This window comes from Acinonyx jubatus, chromosome B3 (assembly GCF_027475565.1).
Source record: "Acinonyx jubatus isolate Ajub_Pintada_27869175 chromosome B3, VMU_Ajub_asm_v1.0, whole genome shotgun sequence".
In the NCBI taxonomy this organism is placed as follows: Eukaryota; Metazoa; Chordata; class Mammalia; order Carnivora; family Felidae; genus Acinonyx; species Acinonyx jubatus.
Genome location: NC_069386.1, coordinates 27420281 through 27443049, shown reverse-complemented (window position 1 = coordinate 27443049; position 22769 = coordinate 27420281). Strand labels below are relative to the sequence as shown.

Genomic DNA, 22769 nt, shown 5'->3' with positions numbered 1-22769 from the left:
TGTGTACTTTTCTGCATACATTTCCTATACATATTTTGTTAGTTTGTACCTAAGTATTTACTTCTTCTGGAGCTATTGTAAATGTTTAAAATTTTTTTTGCTTTCCAACTGTATGTTGATATTATATAGTATGTCTTCTACATTATGTCTGTTATGTAGAAAATATGTAGATGATACTATATATTACATTTTTGCGTGTTGGCTTTGTCTCCTGTGACCTTGCTAAATTCACTAGGCAGTGCTTGTAGAATGTTTCTTGGGATTTTCATGAAGGCAGTCATGTTGTTTTTGAATAGGAACAGTTTTTTTTTTCCCAATATTTCTTGCCTTATTGCATTAACTAGGACTTCTAGTACAGTATCAAATACGGGTGAAGAGAGTGGATATCATTGCCTATACATCAATTGATAGTATCAAGTGATTCTTATTTCTATTGGGGGGTTACATTGATTGATTTACAAATATTGAACCAGCATTGTATTCCTGGGATAAACTCCTCTTGGTTTTGGTGTATTATTCTTTATATGTATTGCTGGATTCAGTTTACTAATATTCTATTGAGAATTTTACATCTATGTTCATGAGGGATATTCATTTATAGCTGTTATTTTTTGTATGATTGACCCTTGAACAACATGGGTTTGAACTGTGTGAGTCTGCTTCTATGCAGATAGTTTACAGCATTGTACTGTAAATGCATTTTCTCTTCCTTATCATTTTCCTAATATTTTTTTTTTCTGTAGCTTACTTTATTGTAAGGATGTAGTATATGATACATATAACATACAAAACATGTGTTAATTGACTATATTATCAGTAAAGCTTCTGGTCAACAGTAGGCTATCTACTAATAGAAGTTATTAGTAGATGATTTTTTTGAGGAGTCAAAAAGTTATATGCAAATTTTCAACTGGCAGGGAGTTGGCACCCCTGCCCCCTGTGTTGTTCAAGGGTCAACTGTACTTTTGTTTGTCCGGTTTTGGTAAATGAGCTGGGAAATGTTCCTCCTCCCATTTTCTGGAAGAGATTGTAGAATTGGTATAAATTTCTTCTGTAAATATTTAGTTGAATTCTCCGTCGAAACCTTCTAGGTCTTGACATTTCTAGTTTGGAAGGCTTTAAACTCTGAACTAAATTTCTTGAATAGTTATCACACTATTTAGCTTACCCAGTTCTTCTTGGGTGAATTTTGGTAGTTTGTGGTCTTTGAGGAACTGGTGTATATCCTCTAAGTTGTTGAATTTGTGTATTTAGAGTTGATGTAGTATTCCCTTATCCTTTTAATATCTGTACTGGCTCTAGAGATACCCTTCTTTCATTCCTGATACTTGTAATTACTGTCTTTTTCTGTTTTTCTTTTCTCAACAGTCTTGTGCATAGTTTATCAATTTTATTTATCTTTTCAACAAATCAACTCTTAGTTTCATTGATTTATTTTTCTGTTTTTCTTTTTTCAGTTTTATTGATTTCTGCTCTTCATTTTTCACCTCTTTCTGCTTGCCTTGGGTTTATTTTGCTTTTCTCTTTCTAGTTTCTTAAGGTGGAAGTTTAGATTGTTGACTTCAGACCTTGTTTTTTTTTTTTTTTTTTGTAAACATAAGCATTTAATATTATAAATTTCCCTGTAAGGACTGTTTTAACTGCACCCCACAAATTTCGATGTGTTTTCATTTGATTCAAAATATTTTTAAATTTCCCTGGAGACTATCTTAACCTGTGCATTACTTTGAAATGTGTTAATTTCCCAGTCTTTTGACATTGTCTTGTTATCTTTCTGTTAATTGATTTCTGATTTTATGCCATATAGACAGGCCATATATACTTAGTATCATTGATTTCAGCTCATTTAAATTTGTTAAGATTTGTTTTATGACCCAAGATGTGGTCTATCTTGGTGACTATTCAATGTATACTTTAAAAAGAATGACTTCTGCTGTAGTTGGTGATCAATGTGTAAAATGTTGATTTCGTACTTTTGGTTGAGGTCATGATCTTCAGTACTTTATTATTGCTGGTTTTCTTTCTACTAGTTCTATTACTGAGAGGGTAGTTTAGATATCTCTAATATAATTGTAAGTTGGTCCATTTTACCTTGCAGTTCTCATTTTGTGTTTTGATGGCTTATTGTTAACTTCATATGCATGTAAGATTGTTATGTTTTCTTGAAAATTTACCCCTTTATTATTATTGCTCTTCATCTCTGGTAATTTTCTTTGCTGTGGAATCTGTTTTGTCTCATATTAATAAAGTCATTTCACCTTTCTTTTGATTAGTGTTTCTTGGTATATATTTTTTCCACCCATTTGCTTTTTTTTTTAAGTTTATTTATTTATTTTGAGAGAGAGAGAGAGAGAGCGCGCAAGCATGCAAGCAGAGGAGGGGCAGAGAGAGAAGGAGAGAGAGAATCCCAAGCAGGCTCCATGCTGTCAGAACAGAGCCTGATGCAGGACTCGAACTCATGAACCACGAGATCATGATCCAAGTGGAAATCAAGAGATGGACGCTTAAGTGACTGAGCCATGCAGGCATCCCTCCACTCATTTACTTTTAGTTGCCTTGTATCATTACATATTAAATGAATTTTTAGAGATGGCATATAACTGAGTCATTTAAAAAAATCCATTCTGACACTTTGTCTTTTAATTTGCGTTTAGACTATTTATATGTAGTATAATTAATGATATGTTTTGGTTTAAGAATATCATTTTATTGTTTGTTTTTTTACTTGTTTTCTGCTTTTTTTTCCTGTTTACCTTACCTGCCTCTTTTAGGGTATTTGAACATTTTTTTAGTATTCCATTTCAGTTTATTTATTGTGATTTTTGAGTGTATTTGTTTATAGTTTTTTTAATGGTTGCTATAAGGGATTACAAAATGTGTACTTAAACATTTCGGTTTATTTAAATCAGTATTTTACCACTTTAATTGAATGTAGAAACTTTACCACCTATAGGTATCTTTACTCTTCTCCCTTTATGTTATAATTGTATTATTTATATATTACTTCCACATGCTTTGAAAATCTTATTAGACAATGTTGAAATTTTTGCTTTCAGTCTTCAAGTGAACGTAAAGAAACCTAAGAGAAGAATAATTTATTTACTGTTATATATATCACTGCTATTGCTCATTTTTTATTCCAGATGTTCCAAATTCCCCTCTACTATTGTTTCCTTTGTTCTTAAGATCTTTTTAGCAATTCTATTAAAATAGGTGCCGATGACAAATTCTCTTAGTTTTTCTTCATTTGAGAATGATAGATCTATTTGCTACATGTAGAATTCTAGTTAATAGTTGTTTTGTTTCAGCACTTTAACATGTAGAACCCTAATTTTAGTCCTTATACCATAATTGGCCTTTTGATGCCATGACATCAGTTTAAACCTTGGTGATGACTGAGACTTTTAGGGGGAAAAGTGCTTCCTAGGAAGTGAGTTGGTACTTGACCGGGAAGGAGAGGACCATATGGTGAGGTGGACATCAAAAACGTGAACTTTACAAGTATCCTTTGTTATGGAAATATAGTTCATCAAGTGACCCTTGTGGTATTGGTGTGGGGAGTATGTGCCCCCAGGGGGCGTTCATTTAAGGTTAATCATTACCTGTGGCAATGGTGACAAAAATTCCATTTGCCAATTGTGAGTAATTTAAATAGAAAATCTCTGAGGAGTCTATTGTGCTTCTCAAGTAAACTCGATGACTCCTCTTCTAGGGGAGGTGGAAGTGTCATTGAATGCTTTCCTAAAGAGCCCAGCATAGTGTATTCTGAGAAGTGGAATGAATTATTTGGTCAACTCCAGAGGGGTGTAAGGAGTAATGGTCCTTGTCCTTACAAGGATAAGACAAGTGAGGCCTCATATTGGGGCCTTAGTATACATAGGGATGTATCACCTTGATTTATATTTTCAAGTTTTCTTTCTTTTTTAATCTTTATTTTTGAGAGACAAGAGAGAGAGAGAGAGACGGAGTGCAAGCGGAGGAGGAAGAGAGAGGGAGACACAGAATCCGAAGCAGGCTCCAGGCTCTGAGCTGTCAGTACAGAGCCCAGTGCAGGGCTTGAACTCACTAACTTCGAGTTCATGACCTGAGCCAAAGTTGGACACTTAACTGACTGAGCCACCCAGGTGCCCCACCTTGATTTATAGTTTCGATGTCTGTGAGGCAAGAGATTCTTGGAGTTCTTTACCCCCAAAAGATCAACACTAAGGCTATGGCTCAAAGGTTTGTAAAAATGTGCATATGGGGCCATTTGTTGGTTAGAAAGTCCAGTGCTAAAACAGCTGTCAGAGGTTTTGCTAATTGTACTGGCCTTTGGGTCCCATCCTTTCTTAGGGACACCCTCACAAAGGGATGAAAGCAGCAGTATTCCATTGAGCTCCATCACATATGATGGTAGAGATGCTGTCCATAAAGTGTGTGAACTCCAAGTTCTGTTCATTCAGTTGATCTAAGGGGCTCCCCCAGTAGCCATGGAGAGGGGTGACTTTCAGCATTGTGGCATTAGAAAAGGGACTGAGAACAGGGGAGTCCACCCCCTTGTACAAGTGGGCAAAGGGGCCCAGGTTTGGTTCCATGTTATAGCTGTGTCAAGCTTGTAGGGAGGTTGCTTCCATGACCCAAAGCATAGTGGGGAGCTGAGTGTGGACGGTCATAGGCTCAGGTTCTTTGGGAGCCTCTGTTTCCAGGAAAACTCAGTATATGGCCAGCAGTTTCCACTCTGATGATGCATAGTGTAGGGCTGGTAAGAGCCCTTACATCTGAAGCCCCCGGGCAATATGTTGTCATTACAGGTGGTTTGGAGACTCCAGGGGGCTTGCAAGTAAGGAAGTAAGTTTAGGAAGTAAGTTCCTAAAGCCTCTTTAGTGAAAAAGTCTCTGAGGGTGTGAAAAGGAGTATTTGTTATTAATTTCCTAGGCCTGCTGTAACAGAATACTACAAATTAGGAAGCTTAAACAACAGAAACGTATTGTCTCACAGTTCTTCAGTCTACAAGTCTGAAATCAAGGTGTCAACTGGGTTGTATCCTTTTGAGGGCTAAGAGAGAAGGGTCTTCCAAGCCTCTCTCCTTGGCTTCTAGATGACATTGTCTCCCTGTGTTTTCACATTGTCTTTCTTCTGTGTATATCTGTGTTCTGTGTTCAAATTTCCTCTTTTTGTGAGGATACTAGTTATACTGGATTAGGGCCCACCCTAATGATTTCATCATTAAAACCTTTTTTTTAAATGTTCATTTGTTTATTTTGAGAGAGAGAGAGAGAGAGAGTGAGCAAGGAAGGGGCAGAGAGAGGGGGAGAGAGAGAATCCTAAAAGACTCTGCACTGCCAGTGCAGAGCCTGCTGTGGGGCTTGAACCCACAAACAGTGAGATCATGACCTCAGCCTAAATCAAGAGGCATACACACAGACAACTGAGCCACCCAGGTGCCCTCCTGATGGCTTCATCTTAACTTGGTCATCTGCAAAGACCATTTTTGCAAATAAGGTCACATTCATAGGTACTGGGGATTAGAACTAAAACATCTTTTTGGAGGACAAAGTTCATTGTATAACAGGTCCCATATTTGTTAAGCCAATTTATAATGGCTAAATACTTAATTTTAATTAATTATTCATTGTGTCAGAGCATCTAGGCCTACGATGGGATATTTTAGGGCAGTAGTTGCTATGACCAGGGGAAATTTAGGCAAGGCAATAGTTCTGATGGTTAAAATAAGGCATACCTGTTGTCCTATAGATTATATGTAGTAATTTTCCTAAGATTATAGGGGGTACTTTGTTTACATTTAGTGGGATCTCCAGGCATAAATGTAATCTGAGCCCCACTATTGATTAAAATCCCTGGAGGTTTGCCAATTGGTGCATTTTAGCAGATACTAAGTTAATTCAGAACCTGTAACATATATAAAAATTTTCAACAAGATACTAGCAAATAGAATTCAACAGTACATGAAAAGAATTATTTATTATGATCAAGTGGGATTTATTCCTGGGATGCAAGGCTGGTTATTTCTACACCACATTCCTAAAATAAAGGATAAGAACCATATGATCCTCTCAGTAGATGCAGAAAAAGCATTTGATGAAATACATTCTGGATAAAAACTCTCAACAAAGTAGGGATAGATAAAACAACCTCAACATCATAAAGGCCATATGTGAAAGACCCACAGCTAATATCATCCTCAGTAGGGAGAAAGTGAGAGCCTTTCCCCTACGGTCAGGAACAAGACAAGGATGCCCACTCTCACCTTTACTATTTAACATAGTATTGGAAGACCAAGCAATCAGACAACAAAAGGAAATAAAGGGCATACAGATCAGCAAGTAAGAAGTCAAACTTTCACTATTTGCGGACAACATGATACTCTATGTAGAAAACCTGAAAGACTCCACCAAACAATTGCTAGAGCTAATCCTTGAATTCAGCAAAGTTGTAGGATATAAAATCAACGTGCAGAAATCTGTTGCATTTCTGTACACCGATAATGAAGCAGTAGAAAAAGAAATTAAGGAATCAGTCCCATTTATAATTGCACCAAAACCAATAAGATACCTAGGAATAAACCTAACTAAAGAGGTAAAAGATCTGTGCTCTGAAAACTATAGAAGACTTAAGAAAGAATTGAAGAAGATGCAAAGAAATGGAAAAGCATTCCATGCTCATGGATTGGAAGAACAAACATTCTTAAAATATCCATACTACCCAAAACAGTCTGCGCATTTAATGCAGTCCCCATGAAAACACCACCAGCATTCTTCACAGAGCTAAAACAAACAACCCAAAAAAATTTGTGTGGAACCACAGAAGACTGGAATAGCCAAAGCAGTTCTGAAAAAGAAAAAACTGGCGGCATCATGATTCTGGATTTCAAGCTATATTATAAAGCTGTAGTCATCAAGACAGTATGGTACCAGCACAAACACAGACACATAGATCAGTGGAACAGAATAGAAAACCCAGAAATGGACCCACAACTATATTGGTCAACTCATCTTCGACAAAACAGGAAAGAATAGCCGATGGAAAAAAGACCGTCTCTTCAACAATGGGTGTTGGGAAAACTGGATGGCGAAATGCAGAAGAATGAACCTGGACCACTTTCTTACACCTTACACAAAAATAAACTCAAAAGGGATGAAAGGCCTAAATGTGAGACAGGAAATCATCAAAATCCTAGAGGAGAACACAGTCAGCAACCTCTTTGAGCTTGACCAGAGCAACTTCTTACTAGATATGTCACCAGAGTCAAGGGAAACAGAAGCAAACGTGAACTACTGGGACTTCATCAAGATAAAAAGCTTCTGCACAGTGAAGGAAATAATCAACAAAATTAAAAGGCAGCCTAACAGAATGTGAGAAGATATTTGCAAATGACATATCTGATAATGGGTTAGTACCCAAAATCTATAAAGAATTTTCCAAACTCAGCACCCAAAAAACAAACAACTTAGTTAAGAAATGGGCAGAAGAATGAATAGACACTTTTCCAAAGAAGACATCCTGATGGCTAACAGATGCGTGAAAAGATGCTCAACATCACTCATGTTCAGGGAAATACAAATCAAAACCATGATGAGATATAACCTCACATCTGTCAGAATGGCTAAAATTACCAACACAAGAAACAACAGGTGTTGGCAAGGATACAGAGAAAGGGGAGCCCTCTTGCATTGTTGGTGGGAATGCAAACTGGTGCAGCTACTTTGGAGAACAGTATGGAGGTTCTTCATGAAACTAAAAAATAGAACTGCCCTACAATCTAGCAATTGAATATTTGGTATTTACCCAAAGGATACAAAAATAAAGATTCGAAAGGGTACATGCATCCCAGTGTTTATAGCAGCATTATCAACAATAGCCAAACTGTGGAAAGAGCCCAAATGTACGTTGACTGATGAATGGATAGGGAAGATGGAGTGTGTTTCATCAAGAGAATGAAATCTTGCTATTTGAAACGATGTGGATGGAGCTAGAATGTATTATGCTAAGTGAAATAAGTTAATTAGAGAAAGACAAATACCATATGATTTCATTCATGTGGAATTTAAGAAACGAAACATGAACACATGGGAAGTGGTGGGAAAAAGAGAAGAGAGGGAAACAAACCACAGAGAATCTTAGCGATAGAAACAAACTTAGGGTTGTTGGAGGGAAGTGGGTGGGAGATGTGCTTGGTGGGTGATGGGTGTTAAAAGAGAGCCCTTGTTGTGATGAGCACTGGGTGTTGTATGTAAGTGATAAATCACTGAATTCTCCTGAAACCAATATTGCATTGTATGTTAACTAAAATTTAAATTAAAAACATGAAAAGTAGGTTTACATATTTTTAATAATTTTTTAAAAAGTTTTATTAGAGAGAGTGTGTGCGCACAAGCAGGGGAGGGGCAGAGAGAGAGGAGAGAGAGAATTCCAAGCAGACTTCATGCTGTCCGTGCAGAGACGGACATGGGGCTCGACCTCATATATTGTGAGATCATTGCCTGAGCTGAGATCAAGAGTCAGATGCTTAACTGACTGAGCCACACAGGCGCCCCTAAACATTTTTAAATTAATGGAATGATAATGTTCATTGTAAACAAGTTTAATCAACACAGCCGAGTATGAATAAAAAGAACCCTGTATTATAGAGTCATGAAAGCTCATTTATCTTTTTGTTGTATAAGTTCTTTCAGTAAACTTTGGGGTTCAAGTTGGGTCAAATTGTGGACCTTTGTTTCAATTTAATTTTTTTTTTCCTCCTAAGAGCTTTAAGTCAGTATTGTCAGGGCTAGGAGCCTCCCTCATGGCACTGGTTGCTTTATAGGATTTAAGGACCCTGGTGTACACTGGCCTTGAATTAACCCCTTTGCTGTGCCCACTGTTGCCGTGGATGTTTTCTCTACAGACTTGGGGATCAGGATCTTTGTTGTGACAGAGGCATGGACAATGGAGTGATGGGTGCAGTGGACCAGTACAGGGCCCACAACCCAGAGGGTAATGCTTTGAAACCATTCTCTGCTTTAACCTTGCCTTTTCTTTCTGTGCTAGCCTTTGATTCTCTGTCTTTGTCTCTCTTTCCTCCCCTTCTCCCTTCCCTCTCTCCCTCTCCAAATTTTCTCAGTATTCTGGCATTTTCTGTTTTGTGCAGTAACTCATAGTGATGATCTGCTGAGTTGTTACAGGAAAGATTTGGGGTTCTGGTGACCTGCCTCTTCCTCTACAGAATGCCAGTCAGTCTCCAGGAGGTTGGGGTCTAGATATCTAGTAAGGTTATTTGTGTCTAGTGAGGAGCAAATGGGATGACACATGCGAGCTGGGGCCAAGTCCTCCATGCAGATGCTGGTGTTCCTCTGTCATATAGCAGGTTGGAGGTGGGCTTCTGAGCTTTCACTGATGGCAGAACTGAAGGTTAGAGATGTTGACTGATCTTATGCCTAACTGCTTGTAAAAGATTGAATTTGGAGAATCAGGTTTTCATTCCAGGACACTTCTCTCACACTTGTGCAAAAACCCCAAAATTTTGCAAACCCCTGTTCTTAATTAAAAAACTCAGTAACAATTCTTTCATTATTTAGTTTTTAGCAAAAAGACAGTAACTTGTTAAAAACACAAGTGCCATAGTTATTTGGCCTCTCCTCTCACTTGTCTTACTTTAAAAAAAAAAGTTTTATTCTGTGTGACCTTAGTTTGTTACATTAAGAGAGGTTGTGGTATCTAAAACACTACCATTGTTACTTGAAAAACAAATAATCCAGTGAAGAAATGGGCAGAAGACATGAATAGACACTTTTCCAAAGAAGACATCCAGATGGCCAGAGACACATGAAAAGATGCTCAGTGTCACTCATCATCAGGGAAATACAAATCAAAACCACACTGAGATACCACCTCACACTGGTCAGAGTCGCTAAAATGAACAACTCAAGAAACAACAGATACTGGTGAGGATGTGGAGAAATGGGAACCTTCTTGCACTGTTTGTGGGAATGCAAACTGGTGCAGCCGCTCTGGAAAACAGTATGGAGGTTCCTCAAAAAATTAAAAATAGAACTACCCTACAACCCAGCAATAGCACTACTAGGAATTTATCAAAGGATACAGGAGTACTGATTCATAGGGGCACATGTACCCCAATGTTTATAGCAGTGCTTTCAACAATAGCCAAATTATGGAAAAAGCCTAAATGCCTATCAACTGATGAATGGATAAAGAAGATGTGGTTAGTATATACAATGGAATACTACTTGGCAATGAGAAAGAATGAAATCATGCCATTTGCAGCAGTGTGGATGGAACTGGAAGGTATTATGCTGAGTGAAATAAGTCAGTCAGAGAAAGACAGATATCATGTTTCACTCATGTGAATCTTAAGAAACTGAACAGAAGACCATGGGGGAAGGGAAGGGGAAAAAACAGTTACAGAGAGGGAGGGAGGCAAACCATAAGAGACTCTTAAATACAGAGAACAAACTGAGGTTTGATGACGGGGTGGAGGAGAGGGAAAGATGGCTGATGGGCATTGAGGAGGGCCCTTGTTGGGATGAGCACTGGGTGTTGTATGTAAGCGATGAGCCATGGGAATCTACCCCCCAAACCAAGAACACACTGTACATACTGTATGTTAGCCAATTTGACAATAAATTGTATTAAAAAAAAAACAAAAAAAATCTACCATGTTGTTTGGTCAGTTGCATTTACACTGAGTTAGTAAAATTATATCTTCTGTGCTAGTGATCCTTAATACTGGCTGAATATTAGAAATACTTAGCAACTTAAAAAAGGTAGTGCCCAGGTCCTGTCCCAGAGCAACTCAACCAGAATCTCAGGTGACAGAACTCAGGCATGGTATCAAAGATATGTGTGCGCATGTGTATAGAAGTGTGTATATGCATACCCCTCACCCAGTGCTTCTGAGGGCTGAGAACCTCATTCCAGGTCTTTTTCTATGACTTAAGCAAACATTAGTGCTTAATTTAGAGATGCTGTGTGATTTTATATTTGCAATGTATAAAAATGTACATATTTCAAAAAACATCTGTCTACCCTTTGGCCACCTGTGCCTCTAGCCCCACATTTCCACTGACACTTCATGTTACTTAATTATCCAACAGATCATTGAAGGCTTACTTCTTGGCATGCATTGTTCTAGGTACTTGGGATAACCAAGTACCAGATGAAGAGGGGGAAAAAATCCTGTCTTGGAGCTTATATTTTAGTTTACGAATGATTGCCAATTTGGTGAATGTAATGTATTATTTTATTGTTTTAGTTTATATTTTTATAAACATGAGTTTGAGTAACTCTTCATAGCATTAGTCGTTTGGGATTTCTCCTGTTTGATATCTGATAATTTTCTTACAGAATACGGGAGTTTCTTGAGTACTTGTCACTTGTTGGTTTTAGTTATTTTTAGATACTCCTGTTTGTAATATGATATCTCTTTCACAGATTTATATGTGTATTTCTAATTATGTAGAAAATAATTCATTTAGTATTGGCCTTCTAGGATAGGACATGTTTATACTTCAAGGTTTAGGTGAGCTATGTCTTTATTTGCTCTGTAAGGAGTTTCATGACATTTGTTCTTGACTGAAACCTAAATTGTCAGTGGTCTAAAGTCATGGTTTTCAACTTTTGGGTCCCAAAACTCCTGAATTATACTCTGTCAATGGTGGTGGTCCTGTGTAGCAGTGGTTCTTGGTGGAGTAGGGCAATACATAGAGTTAAAAATGATTTTTGAATCATGCTCCCATTACACATCCTCCCTTCTTTTGGACGCACTTGGGGGTCACTGGATAAAAGCAGTTCACATGAAATTCAATTAGGTGATATCAAAGCTAAGTTTCTGGGGGGCACCTGGCTGGCTCAGTGGGTAGAACACATGACTGTTGATCTTGGGGTCATGAGTTTGAGCCCCAAGTTGGGTGTTGAGATTATTTAAGGAAATTAAAAAAAAAAAAGACTAAGTTTCTTAGTTGTGAAATGTAGTAAGGAATTGATGGAATATTTTAGAAGACATGCTTCAAAGAAGAGTTTGAATGATATATTGATTTCTTTATTAAAAGGTTACTGGGCCATTCATTACTTCATAAATCACACTGTACCTTTTATGGTGATGATTCATATAATTTTCTTTTAATCCTCAAATTTTCAGCTAATGTTGAGTATTGTAATGAACTTTCCATTTTTGGGAGGGACATTTGCAAAGAGACTGACAAGTGGATGCTACATTTTGAAAAGGAATTTATAGATATTTTTTTGATTTTTAATTTTTTAGATGATGGAGTTGATACTCAAAGTGGAACAAAGAAAGAAGATCTGAATGACAAAGAGAAAAGAGATGAAGAAGAAACTCCTGCACCTGCATGTAGGGCCAGATCAATCCTAGAGAGCTGGGTATGGGGCAAACAACCAGGTATGTATTCTGAACTTCTGAGATTCTGGTACTTTGGAAAGTATCAGATGGACCAGATGGACATTTGTTTTTTGGTAGTGGAATTCTTTTTTTAAAATTTATTTTAGAGAGAGAGTGTGAGGGAGAGGAGCAGAGGGGAAGCGAGAGAGAATCTTAAGCTGGTTTAATGCTTAGCACACAGCCCAACGTGGGGCTTGAACCCATGACCCTGGGATCATGGCCTGAGTCGGAATCAAGAGTTGGATGCTAAGCCGACTGAGCCATCCAGATGTCACAGTTATGGAATTCTTTAAAAAATTTTTTTTAATGTTTCTTTATTTTTGAGAGAGAGAGAGACAGGGCGCAAGTGGGGAAGGGGAAGAAAGAGAGGGAGACACAGAATCTGAAGCAGGCTCCAGGCTCTGAGCTGTTAGCACAGAGCCCGATATGGGGCTTGAACTCATGGACTGCAAGATCATGACCTGAACCAAAGTCAGACACTTAACTGACTGAGCCACTCAGGCACCCCCAGTTATGGAACTCTTAAAAATTTAACTTAAAAATTTTTTTATATTATGGTAAATTCTACATAACATACAATTGACTGGTTCAACCACTTTTAAGTATACAATTCAGTGACATTAAACATATTCACAATGTTTTGTAATCATCACCACCATCCATTTACAGAACCTTTTCATATTCCCAAACTGAAGGAAACTTTATACTTATTAAATGGTAACTCATGTTTCTTCCCTACCCTCAGCCCCTGGAAACACAATTCTACTTTCTGTCTTTAGGATTTTGACTAGTTGGTTACCTTGTGTAAGTGGAATCATAAAGTATTTGTCCTTTTATGTCTGGCTTATTTCATTATTTAGCATAATGTCTTCAAGGTTCATCTATGTTGTAGTATGTGTGAGAATTTCCTTCCTTTTAAAGGTTGAATAATAGTCCATTATGTGTATAGATCACATTTTGTTTATCCTTTCATCCATGGATAGGCATGTATGTTGCTGTTATCTTTTAGCTGTTGTGAATAATGCTGCTATGAGTGTAAGTATACATAAGTTCTGCTTTCAGTTATTTGTGTATATACCCAGGAATGGAATTGCTGCATCATGTAGTAATTCTGTGTTTAATTTTTTGAGGACCTGGCAAACTTTTCCACAGTGGCTACACCATTTCATTTCCAGCAGCGTATGAGTGATCCTGTTTCTCTGTGTCCTCACCATCATTTGGTGTTGTCACTTTTTTTTTTATTATTAGGTGTGTGGTGTGGTATCTCATTATGGTTTTAACTTGCAGAATCCTGTGGCAGTTTACCATCTGTGTATCTTCTTCAGTAGAATACCTATTCATGTTAGATTTTTCTTTTTCTTTCTATCATGGTGTTTTTACACTTCTGTATATATTCCAGATACTAGTCCTTTGTCTTATATATGGTTTGCAAATAATTTCTCTCAGTTCATAGCTCATCTTTTCACCCTCTCAACAGTGTCTTTAGCGCAGCAAAAGTTTCAAAATTTTGATAAAGTTCAGTATAGATTTTGTTTTCTTTTTCTTCCTCCTCCTCCTCTTCCTTCTCTTCTTTGCCTAGACCTTGAGCCTGAAGATTTTCCTCTGTTTTTTCTCTAAAAGTTTTGTAGTTTTATGTTTTTCATGTATGCTCCTGTTTCATTTGAGTTAAATTTTGTGTGCAATGTGAGGTTTAAGTCAAGTGGTTTTTTTTTTTATTTTTTATTTTATTATTATTATTTTGCTTATAAATAATTGCTCCACCATTTTTTGAAAAAGGCTACCTTTTTTCCATTGAATTGGTTTTGCACGTTTGTCAAGAATTATTTGGGTATCCTTGTGTGGTCTATTTCTGGTTTCTCTATTCTGTTCTAATCCATATGTGTATCTCTCTGCCCACAGCATGCTCTTCATTACTATAACTAAGAGTAAGTTTTGAAATAAGATAGACTGGTTCTTCCCACTTTATTATTATTTTTTCATATTGTTCTAGCTGTTCTGGTTCCTTTGCCTTTCCTTACAAATTGTTAAATAACTTTTGGATAATTTAATATCCATGTGTTCATTGCTAGTGGATAATTTAATATCCATGTATTCATTGCTAGTATATAGAAATACAATTTATTTCTATATGTTTATCTTGTATCCTGCAACCTTATTACTCTAGGAGGCTTTCTTGAATTTTCTATGTAGACAATCAGTTTTATTTCTCCCTTTCCAATCTATGTGTTTTCTATTACATTTTTTTGCCTTATTGTTCTGGCTAGAACTTCTTTACTATGTTTTATAAAAGTGGTGAGAGCAGCCTTACTTTATTCCTGATCTTAAGGGGAAAACATTTAGTCTTTTCATTGTTAACTATAATGTTAGCATAAATTTTATAGATGCTTTTTATAAAGGTGAAGAAGTTCCTGTCTATTCCAGTTTCCTGAGAGTTTTTATTGTGAATGAGTGTCGAATTTTATCCAATGCTTTTTCTACATTGCTTGATTTGTCATGTGATTTTTTCCCCCCTTTAGTTTGTTAATATGAAGGATCTGATTTTTGACTATTGAACCAGCTTTGCATTCTTGGAATAAACACCACTTGGTGATGATGTTCTTTTTATTAATTCTAGAATTAAGTTAATTTTACTTACTAATATTTTGTTAAAGATTTTTGTGCCCAAATTCACGAGAACAATATTCTGTAATTTTTTTTTTTTGGTACTGTTTTGGGTTTTGATATCATGCTAATACTAGCTTCTTAAAATGTATTGGGAGTATTCCCTTTTCTGTATTACAGAAGAGATTGTTTAGAATCTGTCAATTATGTTTTAATATTTGGTAACATTCTTCAGTGAAGCAATCTGAATCTTGTGATTTCCTTTTTGAGATTCTTAAATTATGAATTCAGTTTTCTTAATAGTTGTATGGCAGTTTCTTTTTCTTTTTAAATATTTTTTTAATTTTTAATTTTAATTTAATTTAATTTAATTTTTTATTATTTTTTTAATGTTTATTTATTTTTGAGAGGCAGAGAGAGACAGAGTGTGTGTGGGGGAGGGGCAGAGAGAGAGGGAGACACAGAATCTGAAGCAGGCTCCAGGCTCTGAGCTGTCAGCACAGAACCCAATGTGGGGCCCGAACTCATGAACCGTGAGATCATGACCTGAGCCGAAGTCGGATGCTCAACTGACAGCCACCCAGGCGCCCCTAAAAAGTTTTTTTTTTTAATGTTTATTCATTTTTGAGAGAGAGAGAGAGAGAGTGAGCATGAGTTGGGGAGCAGCAGCAGGAGAGGGAGACACAGAATCCAAAGCAGGCTCCAGGCTCTGAGCTGTCAGCACAGAGCCCAATGTGGGGCTTGAACCCATGAACTGTGAGATCATGACCTGAGCCAAAGTCAAAGCAACTGACCCGCCCAGGTGCCCCAGTTGTATGGCAATTTAAATGATCTGTTTTGTATTTGCTGAGTTGGGGTAGTTTGTATTTTTTGAGGAATCTGCCCATTTTGTCTAAGTTGTCTAATTTATATGTGTAGAATTGTTCCCTAATAGCTCCTAATTATCTGTAGAGCCCATTTCTTTCTTTCTTTTTTTTAAGTTTATTTTGGGAGAGTAGGAGTGTGAATGGGGGAGGATCAGAGAAAGAGGGAGCGCGAGAGAGAATCTCAAGCAGGCTCCGTGCTGTCATTGTAGAGCCCGACATGGGGCTTGATCTCATGAACCCTGAGATAATGACCTGAGCCAAAATCAAGAGTTGGACGCTTAACTGACTGAGCCACCCAGGAGCCCTGAGCCAGTTTCTTTCTTGATAATTGTAATTCATGTCTGTTCTCTTTTTGTTTTTTGTCAGTCCTGTTTATGGGTGTGTCAGTTTTTGTGATCTTTTGAAAGAACCAGTTCTCTGTTTTATTGATTTTTCTCTACTGTTTTTTCCATTTTCAATCTTACTGTTTTTGCTCTTAGTTATTTCCATTTTTTTTGCTTACTTTTTGATTTATCTTGCTATTTTTTTCCTAAGTTGCTGAGATGGGAGCTTATATTTATTGATTTGAAAGTTTCCCACTTTTCAGATGATGTATTTAGTATTGTACATTTCTTTTTTTGTTTGTTTTTTAAAGTTTATTTATTTATTTTGAGAGAGAGTGAGCAAGCAAACACAAACAAGGAAGTGGTATAGAGAGAAGGGATAGAGAGAATCCCAAGCAGGCTCTGCAGTGTCAGTGCATAGCCTGATGCGGGGCTTGATCTCATGACCCATCAGATCATGACCTGAGCTGAAATCAAGAGTGGGACACTCAAGCAACTGAACCACCAGGCGCGCCAGTACTGTACATTTCTCTCATGACTGCTTTAACTCCCCCCATGCCCCCCATTTTGCTGTGTTCTATTTACAACTTAATTCAAGTCAGTGTATTTTTGATATCCCTTCCTCTTTGACCCATGGATTATTTAAGAGTGTGTTTTTTTGTTCCCAGGAGTATGGCGATTTTCCCATTATTTTTCTGTAACTGAATTTTTCGGTTTCTAGTTTGTTTCCATTGTTTTGGAGAACATACTCTGTGATTTCACTTCTTTTAAATTTGTTGAGGTTTGTTTTGTGGCTCAGGATATGACTGTTTTGATATTTGTTGTGAATGATTGTGTATTCTACTATTTGCTGGAGTGTTTGAAACATGTTGATTAGATTGTGTTGGTTGTTCCAATCCAAGATCCTGTGGGTAGATCCAGTGGTGTTGTTGCATTCTTTTGTGTCTTGTTGTGTCAGTTGTTGAGAGAAATGTTGAGGTCTTCAACTGTAAGGGTATGTAAATGTCCTTTTCTCTTTTCAGTTTTTTTTGTTGTTGTTGTTGTTCACATATTTTGTGGTTTGGTGCATACACATTTAGAATTATTATGTTTTAATGGTGGATTGACAATTATCTCATTAAAAAAATTTTTTTTTAAGATCTACCCTATGACCCAGCAATAGCACTGTTAGGAATTTACCCAAGGGATACAGGAGTACTGATGCATAGGGGCACTTGTACCCCAATGTTTATAGCAGCACTCTCAACAATACCCAAATTATGGAAAGAGCCTAAATGTCCACCAACTGATGAATGGATAAAGAAATTGTGGCAGTCAACAGCAATGAGAAAGAATGAAATATGGCCCTTTGTAGCAACGTGGATGGAACTGGAGAGTGTTATGCTAAGTGAAATAAGCCATACAGAGAAAGACAGATACCATATGTTTTCACTCTTATGTGGATACTGAGAAACTTAACAGAAACCCATGGGGGAGGGGAAGGAAAAAAAGAAAAAAAGAGGTTAGAGTGGGAGAGAGAGCCAAAGCATAAGAGACTCTTAAAAACTGAGAACAAACTGAGGGTTGATGGGGGGTGGGAGGGGGAGGAGGGTGGGTGATGGGTATTGAGGAGGGCACCTTTTGGGATGAGCACTGGGTGTTGTATGGAAACCAATTTGACAATAAATTTCATATATTGAAAAAAAAATTTTGTTTTTTAATCTTATTTTTGAGGGAGAGGGAGACAGAGTACAAGTGGGGAGGAACAGAGAGAGAGGGAGACGCAGAATCCAAAGCAGGCTCCAGGCTCTGAGCTGTCAGCACAGAGTCTGATTGGGGGCTTGAAGTCATGAACTGTGAGTTCATGACCTGAGCCTAAGTCAAACACTTTACTGACTGAGCCACCCAGGCACCTCTTCTCATTTTTTAATGTTGCTCTGTGTTTCTAGTAATTATCTTTGCTCTGACGTTTATTTGACACTAATATACCCGTTCTTGCTTTCTGTTTGCATGCTTTTTGTTTTTTCTGTCCATTTACTTTTGCCCATTTGAAGTTACTTTCTTGTATATGGCTTATAGGTGGGTTCTGTTATTTAGTCTACTCTGCCAATATCTGTCTTTTAATTGGTGTCTTCATTTAGACTGCATTGAATTTCATGTAATTATTGATAAATTGTTGCTTAAATTAAGACTTCTGTTTTACATTTTCTCTTTGCTCTGTTTTATTCATTTTTGTTTTGTTCATACTGCCTCTCTTGACCATTTTTAGAATTCCATTTTGATTTATCTATAGTGTTTTTGAGTTTATTTTTTTGTGTATCCTTTTTAGTAGTTTGTGTGGTTAATACATTATATATGTATAACTAAGGACAGTTTCCTGGTTGTGTCATTTAACCAGTTTGATTGATGTACAGAAACCTTCCGTTTATCCTTTTCTGTTTATATGATTGCCTTAAATATTTTGTTGCTTGTATTTATAACCACATTTGGTAATACTATAATTTTTGGGTGAAGGTTCAGACATGTTAGAAAAGTCAAGAGATGAAGAAAATACTATTGTATTTACCCATGTATTACTTACAGTGTTCTTCCTTCCTGAGTGCCAAGGTTTTCCTTTTATTGTTTCCATTCTGTTTAGAGAACTTCCGTTAGCCATTCTTTTAGTGTGGGTCTGCTGATGACATATATTCTTAGTTTTCCTTCATCTGAGAATGTTTTATTTTCCTTTCATTCCTGAAGGAGGTTTTTGTTGTATTTAGGATTCTGTGTTAATGATTCCTTTTTTTCCCCCCATCACTTTAAAAATATTTTGTTGCTTTCAGCTGGCCTCTGTGGTTTCTGATGAAAAATTGGCTGTTACACGAATTGTTATTCCACCATAGTTAAGGTGTTTTTCTTTGGCTGCTTTTACAATATTTTCTTTGCCTTTAGTTTAATTATGATGTGTCTTAGTGTGGATTTCTTTGGGTACATCCTGTTTGGAATTTGCTCACCTTCTTAGGTTTGTAGATATACATCTTGCTGATGTGGGAAGTTTTCAGCTTTACTTCTTAGAATACTTTTTCAATCCCACCCCCTTCTTTAACCACCCGAAGTTCAATGAGAAAAGTGTTAGATCTTTTATTATATTCCCATAGGTCCTGTGGCTGCTCATTTTTTTTTCTTTTTTTAAGATGAGGTATAATATGTATGAGATATATAATAAGTATGAGATATAATGATATATGTAATATGTTAGTTTCAGGTGTACAGTATCTTGATTTGGTATTTACATATATAAGAATGATCACCATAGTAGTCCAGTTACCATAGTCACCATATATAATTAAAAAATTTTCTGTCATGAGAACCTTTAAGACCCACTCTCCTAGCAACTTTCAAACATGCAGTACAGTATTAGCTATAGTCACTGTTGAACACTACACCCACATGACTTACTCATGTTATAACTGAAAATGTGTATCTTTAGATCCCCTTATCTGTTTTGCCTGCTCCCTCAACCACCCTACCCCAGTGACTCAAACAACCACTAATCTGTTCTCTGTATCCTTGAGCTTGGTTTTATTTGTTTGATTTTGTTTTGTTTTGTTTTTACATTCCACATACAAGTGAGATCATCTAGTATTTACCTTTTTATATCTGATTTATTTCACTTAGCATAATGCCTTCAAAATCCATCTTTTTACGTCTGACTTATTTCATTTAGCATAATACTTTCATCGTCCATCTATGTTGTTACAAATGGCAGTATTTCCTTTATGTCTGAATAATATTACAATGTGTATATACACCATATTTTCTTTACTCATCTATCCATCAGTGGACATTTAGTTTGTTCCTATTTCTTGGCTATTGTAAATAATGCTGAAAATGGGGGTACATATATCTTTTCAAATTAGTGTTTTTGTTTTCTTCACATGAATGCCAAGAAGTGGAATTACTGAATCATATGGTAATTCTGTTTTTGATTTTTTGGAGAAACCTCCTTACTGTTTTCCATAGTAGCTGCACCAATTTACATTCCCAAAAATAGTGTAAGAGTGTTGCCTTTTTTCTACATCTTAACCAGGACTCATTATTTCTTGTTTTTTTTTTTTTTTTTTATTCTAACCATTCTAATAGAGGTGAGGTTATATTGATTTATAGTTGTTATTTACATTTACTTGATAAATGTTGTTGAGTACCTTTTCATATAGCTGTTGTCCATCTGTATGTCTTCTTTGGAAAACTGTATATTCAAATCCTCTTCTCATTTTTAATTACATTTTTTTTTGCAATTGAGTTGTATGAGTTTTTTAAAATATATTTTGGATATTAACACCTTATCCCTTATCAGATACATCATTTGCAAATATTTTCACCCAGTTGGTAGGTTGCCTTTTCATTTTGTTGATAGTTTCCTTTGCTATGCAGAAGCTTTTTAGTTTGCTATAGTCCCATTTGATTATTTTTGCTTTTGGTGTCAGATTGAAAAAATCATTGCCAAGGTCTGTGTCAGGGAGCTTATCACAAATGTTGAATTCTAGGATTTTTATGGTTTCAGGTCTTACATTCAAGTTTTTTATCCATTTTGAGTTAATTTTTGTGTGTGGTGTAACATAGTGGTCCAGTTTCATTCTTTTGTGTATGCCTGTCCAGTTTACCCAACACCATTTATTGAAGAAACTGTCCTTTCTCCATTGAATATTCTTGGCTCCTTTGTTGTAAATTAATTGACCATATATGCATAGGTTTATTTCTGGGCTCCAATCTGTTCCATTGATCTGTGTGTCTGTTTTTATGTCGATACCATATTGTTTTGATTAGTATAACATAGTAATATAGTTTGAAATTAGGGAGTGTGGTGCCTCTGGCTTTGTTCTTTGTCTCAAGATTGCTTTGGCTATCTGGTCTTTTGTGGTTCCATACAACTATTAGGATCATTCTGTTTCTATGAAAAATGCCATTGAAATTTTGACAGGGATTTTAAATCTGTAGATTGCTTTAAGTACTATGGACATTTTAACGATATTAATTCTTCCAGTTCAGGAATATGTATTATCTTTCCATTTATTTGTGTCATCTTCAGTTTCTTTCATCTATATCTTCTATTTTTCAGTGTACAGGTCTTGGCCTCCTTTGTTAAAGTTATTCTTAGGTATTCTTCTTGATGCAGTTATAAGTGGGATTGTTTTCTTGATTTCTCTGATAGTTCATTATTTATAGAAATGCGTCAGATTTTTGTGTATTGAGTTTTGTATTTTACTGTACTAAATTTGCTTATTAGCTCTGACAGTTTTTTTTTTTTTTTTTTTTTTTTTTTTTGGTGGTCTTCAGAGTTTTCTCTGTAGAATACCATGTCATCTACAAATAGTGACAGTTTTATTTTTTCCTCTCCAATTTGGATGCCTGTATTTCTTTTTCTTGCCTGAATGCTCTAGCTAGGATTTCTTATACTATGTTGAATGAAGTGGCATCCTTGTCTTGTTCCTGATTTTTGAAGAAAAGCTTCCAGGTTTTCACTGTTAAGTCATTGTTAGCTGTAGGCTTGTCATACATGGCTTTTATTATCTTGAGTTACATTCTGTCTATACCTGCTTTGTTGAGAGCTTTTATCTTAACTGGATGGTGAATTTTTTCAAATGCTTTTTCTGTATCTATTGAGATTATCATATGATTTTTATTTTTCATTTTGTTAATGTATACACCACATTGATTGGTTTGTGGATGTTTATCATCCTTGCATCTCTGGGAATAAATCCCATATGTTCATGGTGTATGTATTGTCCTTTTAATGTATTTATGAATTCAGTGTGGTAATATTTTGTTACGGATTTTGGTGTGTATGTTCATTAGGGAAATTGGCCTGTAATTTTTTTTTTTCTTGTGATGTCCATATCTGGCCTTGGTATTAATAATTCTGGCCTTATAAAATGAGTTAGGAAGTGTTCTCTCCTCTTCAATTTTTTTGGAAGAGTTAAGAGAAGGGTTGGTGTTAATTCTTTTTTGAATGTTTGACAGAATTTACCAGTGAAGCCATCAGGTTCTGGACATTTTTTTGTTAGGAGGTTTTTGATTGTTGATTAAATTTTCTTACATAGTAGTAAGTACATAGTAGTTTCTTAATGAACTTTTGTATTTCTGTATTGTCAGCCTAACATCTCTTTCATTTCTGATTTTGAGTCCTCTCTTTTTTTCTTGGTGACTTTAGCTAAATGTTTGTCAATTTTGTTTAAATTATCAAAGAACCAGCTCTTGGTTTCATTGATGTTTTCTTTTGCTTTTTATTACTTATTTCATTATTTCATCTCTGATCTTTGTTTTTTCCTTCCTTCTATCAACTTTATCCCTCATTTGTTCTTCTTTTGGTAGTTCCTTGAGGTGTAAAATTAGATTGTTTACTTGAGATGTATCTTGTTTCTTGATGTAGGCGTTTATTGCCTATCTCTTTTAGAACTGCTTTTGCTGCATCCCATGAGTTTTGGTATGCTCTATTTTTATTTTCATTTGTCTCCAGGTATTTTTTGATTTCTCTTGATTTCTTGGTTGAAGCATTGGTTGCCAAGTAGTGTGCTGCTTAATCTCCACATATTTGTGAATTTTCCAATTTTCTTTTTGTAATTAATT

At 36.1% G+C, this 22769-nt stretch overlaps 1 protein-coding gene across 7 annotated transcripts in view; it reads left to right on the top strand.

The window, feature by feature from the left end:
- The window catches only part of HERC2 (HECT and RLD domain containing E3 ubiquitin protein ligase 2), a 264682-nt gene that overhangs the window by 23369 nt on the left and 218544 nt on the right, over positions 1–22769 (top strand). For all 7 annotated transcript variants that reach the window (XR_008299026.1, XM_053223673.1, XM_053223676.1 and 4 more), the window contains one exon: positions 12257–12394. Coding sequence is in view for 6 of the 7 variants with exons in the window: in XM_053223673.1 (XP_053079648.1) it covers positions 12257–12394 (138 nt within the window). In the remaining variant the exon portion in view is untranslated. The remainder of the gene's footprint in view (positions 1–12256; positions 12395–22769) is intronic.